The 8,767-nt window shown below is 43.0% G+C and overlaps 1 protein-coding gene across 1 annotated transcript; it reads right to left on the bottom strand.

Moving 5' to 3' along the window:
• Nucleotides 1-5,021: 5,021 nt before the first annotated feature.
• On the bottom strand, nucleotides 5,022-8,359 carry LOC138810164 (trypsin-4-like). The gene is made up of 5 exons (XM_069997342.1): nucleotides 8,320-8,359; nucleotides 7,207-7,366; nucleotides 6,027-6,280; nucleotides 5,487-5,623; nucleotides 5,022-5,224 (listed from the first exon to the last, which is right to left on the bottom strand). The coding sequence occupies exons 1-5, from the start codon at nucleotides 8,357-8,359 to the stop codon at nucleotides 5,075-5,077; spliced, it is 741 nt and encodes a 246-aa protein (XP_069853443.1). The 3' UTR covers nucleotides 5,022-5,074.
• Nucleotides 8,360-8,767: the final 408 nt, after the last annotated feature.

Below are 8,767 nucleotides of genomic sequence, written 5' to 3'. Positions count from 1 at the left end.
TTCAGCTCTCTATGTGTATTTGGTCTTTCATTGACCTATCCATTCATACCCTTTTTGAGACAAGTGCTTTGTTTTATAAATATTGGTTTTGATTCTTTGGCATTTCATCCATTTAAATCAGTTGCTGTGGAAATTTAAATTTTAGGAGGATTTTGTTGCCTTGCTCTTTGGTATTTGTTCTGTATATCTGTTGCAATTTGTACCTCTGGAACTGACGCATTTACTTAATTTTAATTTACCCTCTTCTTTAAGCTATAATGTTTGGCAAGGGTTTGGTGGACCAATTCATAAAGTTTCTTGTGACTGGTGAGGGAAAGAGGTTAGTAGCAGAACACACACCAAATGTACTCAAGGCTCGACTTGATCTGTGATGGGAAGATCTTGATTTTCCTTCTCAAAAGGAAGAAAACAAACAGTAGCAACAATTGCAGCATATAAAATAGCCAAATACCAAACCCTATCAGCAAGCACTTGAAAACATTTACCACCAACACAATAAAACAGTTGTAAGACAAAGATTGCATAAAATAAGCTATACATATACAAGTTAATAAAGAAAAAAAGGATGACAAAAGAAAATGAAAACATTAAAGGGGAAAGTGAAAAGGAAAAAATAGGGTCCAGGTAGATTTAGAAATAATAACTAAGAAGAAAAGGAAAATTTAAAAGACACAAACAGGAACAAAAAAAAGGGATGCAAAAAATTATGCAGTACAGTCTTTAAAAGGTGAGGATAAAGGAAATGGAAGCTGGGGAGGGGTGGAAGAAGACTGAAATCTATACATTGAAAGAAGTGGTGGCATATTGGCTCATTCCTATAAGCCTAGCTATTTGGGAGTCAGTTCTGGAGAGTTGCAGACCCAACTGAGCCTCAGCAAAACGTTCATACATCCCAATGTCAGTGATAAAAATAAAGCATTTTGTGGTGGTTCATGACTGTCATGGAGCTAAGATGAAAGCATAAATAAGATCTGGCCAAAAGGCAACACTACTACACTGTATGTGGGATTGCAAACTGGTTCAACCACTCTGGAAAGCATTAAACATAGAACTCTCCTATGATCCAGCAATCCCACTTCCTGAGCATTTACCCACACGATCACAAACAAGGCCATACTAAAGCTACTAGTTCTATGTTCATTGCCGCATTATTTACCATAGCTAAAATATGGAATCAACCCAGATGTCCCAGATGAATGGATCAAGAAACACAATGGAACTCTATGCCTCCATCAGAATGACACCGTCCCATGTGTAAGAAAATGGAAAGACTTGGAAAAAATCATATGAAGTGAAATAAGTCAGACCGAAAGAAACACAGTGTTCATGGTTTCCCTCATTGGGAATAATTAGTAGGTGTCTAGGATAATCCTAGCAAAAAAACACAATAGCTCAATAGCTATGTACTCATGATGATATAAAATGATGTTAACCTTGCTCATGTAACTGTAACCCCTCTATATGGTATTTTCACAATTAAAAAATGATGCTAAACACAATGAACTCCAAGACAGGGAAACAAGAGGGATTTTTGTTGTTGTTGTTGTTTTTAATGTACTGTATGAAGTTCTTTCTTTTTTTCCCCTTTGGTTTATCCCCTGTAATCACTGTTTTTGATTGGGGTACCCTTTGTCTTGCATATACATTTATCTGATTTGGGGAAGAAAAGGAGAAGAACAAAATGGTGAAACAAGGACAAATGGTGAAACAATGCAACAGCAATACTCACAAGACACCAGGTTGGAAATGAACTTTACAACTTTGGGGTGGGGGGAGATGGAGGAAGAGATAGTGGGAGAAAAGCAAGGGAAGGGGTAACAATGTTCAACAAGAAATGTACTCATTACGTTACTTATGTAACTGAACCCCTCTGTACATCACCTTTGCAACAAAATTAAATTAAATTGATAAAATGATCAATGACAAGACAAACCCTGACCCTATCTAAAAAGGATGAGACCTTTCTGAAAAGGGAGAAAATGTAAAAGTGTTGATTGCTTAAGTAGCCCTGCTCTTATCCTAAGTGCAAGGTCCAGAGCTCAAATTACAATACTGCCAAAAATAAAAAAGGGAAAAAAGGAAGAGTAATGAGAATAGGCAAGACAGTCTAGGCCTGTAGTTCAAGAACTGAATTAAATTAGGAATATCAATTGTGCAACTTGTGTTGTAGAACAGGAGGTGGAAATTAGAGTAAGTAAATGAAGGGGTGACACTGTCCAAAAGACAAATGGGTGCATGACTTGAAATATGAAATTGTAGCACCTCTGTAAGCACCTTAATAACAATAAAATCATAGATAAAATTAAGAACATTGTGAGTTCTAACCTAGTCAGGATGCAGACCAAGTTTAAAGGGAGCCTAGGCTACATAGTCAAATAAAAGAAAGTAGGAGGAGGAAAAAGAGAAATAAAAAGAATCAATAAGAGGGAGAAATAAAAAATGAAAGGAAAGCAAGAACAATTACCAAAAGTCCGAATGGAAAACAAGAAAAAACACAGCGTCTTTCCTCCCAGAGGAAGCCAATAATTAAGGGCAGAAGTGGTATTTCATTAACTACATGAAATAGATCATCTATTAGCTCTTTTCTTATGAGCCCCTTGGACAGAGTATGGGTTGTTAAGTACTTTCATGTTGAGAGTGCATAGAGAGTCAGTTGTAATCATTCTCCACTGCCCAGCTCCTAGAACCTAGAAGACCTTAACAATTCTACTGGAAAACATTGAGTGTGTATTGTTTGCTCTGTGCACTCTATGGATACATTCAGGATGGTGCCAGTGCCTCAGAACAGGATGTGTGTCCCCTCCAAAAATATCAGGGGGTCGTGAGTCTGAACTACAGAAATACTGTGAGCTTGAAACCATTAAAATAAAGTGACAGCACCTTATTGTATTGGATGTTGTCCCCCTCCTGCAATTCTGGTAGTGTGAACAGTTCTGGGAGAAATTATGGCTTACAATTACTCATTTCCCTTCTTCCAGTGGTTCCCCAGTTGTAGTCCTAAATGGAAGGTAACCATTGTCCTTTCAGATTCCCAGCATGGCCTCCCAGCACAGGGAGCTCTCAGGGCTTTTGTATTGGCCCTACTGAACCTGGCTGTCCAGGCCATTTCCTGATCTCAGTGTGGCTTAGCCTGGCTGAATGACTAGACACAGGATAATGCCATGACCTCAGAGTCTACAGCAGTCAGTTCAGAAAAGACTTTCTTGGGATGGCTCCAAAATAGTGTACCCCCTAATTCCAGTTGTGAAGAAGAGAGAACTTGGTCAGAGCTAGCTTGCAATGTGATTCCAGGTCTCCTGTATGTCTAATCTGTACTTGGGCATGGTGCTAAGGTCTGTGCTATGACTGGAGTTTCTGAATTTCTCCTTTCTTTGGTCTCTACTCCATCTGGCTTCACTGTAACAATCCCGTGATCAGTGAGGGAGTATTCATTTTCCCCTCTACTTGGCTCCATGAAGTTTCTTGAAGTGTTTTAAGTCTTTGACTGCTCATAGCTAACCTCTGTATTTTTCACCATCTGCAAAGGGTAGCTGCTCTCCTGATGCATTGATTCTACCCCCAGAGAAGACAGTGAGTTCTGAGGATTTGTAAGATATCTTCTTGTACTCTCCCTCCAAATTTCCTTTTCTTAGTCAGAGTGATGAGCTCAAAGATAGCTACTGTAGGGCACATGGGCAGCAAAGATGGTGCTGAGAGGGAGTTGAGTGCACAGAGTCCAAGTTGTTTATGTTAAAATCTGACTCAGTACCACAACCAGGCGAAGTGAAGTCAGTGGGCCAACAGCTCGGGGACAGCAGGGAAAATATAGAAAGCTTAGGCACATGATAGGGTGACCTCTACAGTGATTGGTTGGTTCCTTTCCCTCCCCTTCCACGCCACGCCGTTTTTTGCTTTAAAAAGTGCTTGCTGTGTGGTAATAAATGAGTTCCTTCTTGACTTGACTCCCCACTGCACCTGATTGTCTCCTGGGCTAAGGGAGGCTGGGGAACAGGCAAGCAGCATGCTTACCTTTCCTCGGACCCCGTCCATCTTCTGCGGGACAGACAGAGACCCAACAAGCTACAAAAATAACTGTGTGGCAGTCATAAGTCTCTAAGCTGTAAGGGACAGAAACTCAGAGGACAGAATAGATCATTGCTTTCATGGCATTTATGAGTGTCTAAGTGTGCATACACTCACTGGTAAAGTTGGCCACTGGCAGGAGGCAGAAAATAAATAAACATATAGAGAACATAATTATATATAAATATATACAATATGCAATATGTTTATATATAAGTATCTTAGTTCAGGACAAATTCATCAGATGTTATGAAAAGATAAAATGCTAATCGTATTTACAGACAAGTAGAGACAATCTCATATCTATTGTCTTTGGGGTGTAACCTAATTTTCTCTTCATCTATACTTAATACCTGTATCACTGTAATAATGACTGCCCCAAGAGTGGAGAACAAATTACAAATAAACACATCTACATATCTCTGAGGTGGGACCGATCAGACTGACATTGTGCAACAGTCAGTGAAGGCAGATTGCTCAGGAGCAGGGTGGCTGGGGTGGCTGGCCATATCCATCTCTGCACACATGAGAACATAATTGAGAGTAAAAGGCAAGTATGACTTTGTGTAAGTATGGTAGTGGCTGCAAGGAGAAAAGGCAGCAACATTCTGAAGAACAGGTGCAGAATAGATTGAGTAAAAGCCAAAGAAATCTACCCTGGATATGTGTGCTCTGGGAACCAAGACATTTCCACTATATTCAGAGAAGGCTATGGACTCACCAACCAAGCCAATATGTGCACACAGAGCCACAGAATTAATAAAACTGAGATATTCTTCAACATCACATTTGTGAGAGAACAGATATTTCTACCTGAGTATTATTTTTGTATACTATTCCTCCATCTACTGTACTATAATTAGGGAACCAAGCGCCTCCTCTCATCTCTCACCACCAGAACTCATTCAGGATGTTTTCCTGGGCGAAGGGATTGAACAGAGAAGGCACAGACACCGACAGTGAGGACACATTTGCTTTATTGGCATAGTGACTGCAGAGGGCCCGAGGGTTTTCAGTTGGCAGAGATGGTGGCCTGGATCCAGTCCACGTAGTTGCACACTCTGGTGTACACTCCAGGATTGTCCTTCAGGGCACAGCCATAGCCCCAGGAGACGATTCCCTGGAGCTCTCCATTGCATACCACAGGGCCACCAGAGTCACCCTAGGGAGGGAGAACAAGTTGTATGAGAACATGAAGAGTAATAGAGCAACTCACACTCAGAACTTAATACCTCATCCTGTATAGCTTATAGCTCTCTCATGGAGGCCCATTCTGTGCTCTTACTATGAAGAGGACACACAGTGAAATGGGCCTTGCTCACTTGTCAATGGAGCCCTGCATGGCGCTGTAGCCATTCAGCATTGCAGAGGGAGGGGATGAGTATGGTCAGGTGTGGTTGTGATGAGGGAAGGGATTGAGTCACCTGGCAGGAGTCCTTGCCTCCCTCGATGAAGCCAGCACACACCATGTTCTTGGTGACCTTCCCAGGGTAGGCGGCTTCACACACACTCTGGCTCAGCAGGGGGGCATCCAGGCACTGCAGCTCATCTGGGTTGTTCACTTCAAAGGACACACGATGACAATAAAGAGAAAAAAGGAGAAATGGCATAATCTCAGACAAGCCTGCGCCCAATCCTCCAGTGGAATGTGGTGGAGAGTTACGGAGAACCAAAGGTATTAAGCACCAATGCATGTAGAACCTTGGTTTGTGTTCCCAGAATGACAATCTCTGATTCTTATTTCAAGAGTTAATTGCAACACCCCTCTATATGAGTTTTACCCAGAGTGTAGTGGACAAATCCCTTGTGACTGCATGTCTCTCAGGTGCCCAAGGAGCCTTGGGTGTAACAGGTCTTGCAATCTATTTGCAGACTATAATCAAATAGGTTCCAAGTGAGAGACATCCTAGGTTCTGGGAGATATGACGACAGAAGCATGTGGGCAGGTGAAGGGCTGTGCTCACCACCAAAGCTCAGGGTGTTGCCCCAGCCAGAGATGAGGCACTGGGTGCCAGCAGGTGCACAGGAGGTGGGCAGAGCCACAGGGGCCACTTGGGAGTTGAGGGACACTGGAGAGGACAGCTTGATCAGCATGATGTCATTGTCCAGGTTCCTTGAGTTGTATCCAGGGTGGCGGATGGCCTTGGCAGCACTGACAATCTGCTCACTTCCCTCTTGGATGTTGATGTTATGTTCTCCCAGTCTCACCTGGATGCGGCTGTGGGGAAAAGGAAGCAAGGTGGAGCCCATTCTCTATTTCCCTGGACACCCTGGGTTCATTGGCCTGCAATGGTTACCAGGACTCATCCTAGGAGCAGCACATGGATGGTGGGTGTTGTGCTGGTGTGAGTCACAAGTGTGTTGTGTTTCAGAGTTGTTATATTTCACTGGGGAAGGGATAAAGTCAATGGTTACAGTTGGGGACAGATCTGGCCTAGAAGCTTTCCCTTCCATCTAGGGCTCTATACAAGAAACAGTGAAACATGGTTTCCCCAAGTCTCTGTCTTTGCTAATTAACTAAGGTAGAAACAATGTCTGTTGTTTCATATTCCTTGTGGCTCAAGGGGTGACTCTGAGACCTTCTGTCATAGCAGCCCCTGGGTCCTATTTAAAGACACCGGTTCTCACTAACTTCCTCAGATGGAATGAAACACAGTGGAAGGCAAAATGCCCAGACACCAGTTGTGTTCACACAGCTCCTGACTGGGCAGCCCTTCTGAGAACTCTTGTTGCAGACAATGATTCTCAGCCCCAGCTTGCACAGTGGCAAGAGCAGAAGGAAAATGGTTTCAAATATCACACATATTTAGCATTTACCTTCATAAGTTGGACTTTGTTTCCTGCATAGAAAACTCAGGTGTTTCATTATACTGGCATATTTTCCTTGCTGGAGTCCCTGACTGGTTCTTCTTACAACACATTGCTTTGCTGCTTTTGTGACCTGAATTCCCTGTGGGACATGTTGGAGTGTGTGAAACTTTCTACTCTGTGTGTCTTCTCATCCCCAGCTCAGCTGCTGCCATTATCTTTGTCTCCTCTCTACACCACACACACTCAACTGATCCCAGCAACCCTTCCCTGGAAGGACCCATACCCTTGCAGAAACCAGACTGTGGGTGCAGCCATGTGTTGTCTGGTACTTACGACTTGTAGCAGTGGGCTGCGGACACCACCCACTGGTCATTGATGAGGGAGCCTCCGCAGAAGTGGTAGCCAGAGTTCAGGGACACCTGGTAGGGCACGGAGTTGGGGGCACAGGTGTAGCCCCCGACGATCTTGTCATCGTCATCAAGAGGAAAAGCAGCTAGAGTGGAGATGGGAAAGGAGAATTCGCTTTAGTTGTATGATGACAGTGGAGCCCAAAGACCTGTGTCTCCTTCCTTGTTAGGGATCCAAAACATAATAAGCAAGCTGTCCTTTGGGCTCACAGGGTAAAGTTGTTCAAAATGTCTGTGTCATCCAAACAGGAAAAGCACATAAGCCCCTTCAGTTACTGCAAGATGAAGACACAGGAAAACCTTCAGAAGCCAGGCACTAGGGTGCACTGAGAATTTGCTTATCTTGTACACTGATTGTTCTTCCCTTGTAATTTTCAGTTGTGTACTCCTGTGACTGTTCATTCCCCATGAGTCCCAGAATGCCTGGACATTGCTAGGAATGAGTCCTGGCTATTTAGACTTGGCTACATCTAGCTTCTTCCAAACATCAACTCTTTATAGTCAGGATCAACAAATTGTATCCCCAGAGATCTGAGAAAAGGAAGGGCAATCATGTCTATTAGCTAAGACAGCAATGATTTTTCAGCTCTGCTGCATGTCTAACTATCTTATTGTTATCTATGAATTTGAGCTGGATATACATGTTGGAGTCTTTACCCATGATTTCATTCTTGCAATGGTGTATAGACACAGAATTAGATATTCAATCTCTGTCCATGAATTTGTTGTTCAAAAGATTTATGTTGGCACAGTCACAGCTGATAGCACCCAAACACAGACTAACATCTATTTTATGGACAACTTTCACCTTCCTTAGGTTTCAAAGCACTATGATCACAGCTGTGAATCATTAGAGTCAAGGTAGGCTGAAGGAGAAGATTAGAGAGGTAAAGCCTAGAAGTCATGAAGGAGGGAGGGTAGAGACCTCAAGAGGTTAATGGAATATAAGCTTGTAGGCAGGATGGGTCCAGAAATACCAAGAGAGCACATGCTGTGCTGTAAGGAGAAGGCAGTGAAGGCAGCAAAGCATGGAACTCACCAGCAGCTCCCACAAGGACCAGGATCAGGAGTGTACTCATGGTGTGAGAAGGGTAAGTGCACAGTGACCCACACCTGTCTTTATAATCACAGGATGCAGAGGAGAGACCCAAGCCCCACCCTCAAAATCACACCTGCATCTTTACCCACTACCTCACCTGTGATATATTTGGTCAGTCTTTGGATTGTTGACATAAATGTGATAAGGGAACTTATCGCTTGTGGGCATAGGAAGAATGGCTGCTTTCCTTTCTTTTTTTGGATGGACCCTTTGATAGGTAAACTAGGTAAATGAGAATTGAAGACCTCACCTATACATCTGGAGTTTATTAGGCAAGAGGGTAAGTAATGAGAGTAGGGACCATGTAGTGGAATCTTATGTGCTCTGAGCTCCTGCTATATCATATCATTTCTTTTTCAGTGAGTTTGGGTAGTTGGAGTCCTAGAAC

Source organism: Dipodomys merriami, unplaced genomic scaffold (genome assembly GCF_024711535.1).
Source record: "Dipodomys merriami isolate MVZ:Mamm:240054 unplaced genomic scaffold, mDipMer1.0.p SCAF_5, whole genome shotgun sequence".
NCBI lineage: Eukaryota > Metazoa > Chordata > Mammalia > Rodentia > Heteromyidae > Dipodomys > Dipodomys merriami.
This window is presented reverse-complemented; position numbering and strand designations above follow the sequence as displayed.

Coding starts and splice junctions, on each gene's coding strand:
- LOC138810164 (XM_069997342.1), bottom strand. CDS start 8,359: ATGAGTACACTCCTGATCCTGGTCCTTGTGGGAGCTGCTG. Junction 6,281..7,206: donor GCAGCCCACTGCTACAAGTC/GTAAGTACCAGA, acceptor TTTTCCCCACAG/CCGCATCCAGGTGAGACTGG. Junction 5,624..6,026: donor CAACACCCTGAGCTTTGGTG/GTGAGCACAGCC, acceptor TGTCCTTTGAAG/TGAACAACCCAGATGAGCTG.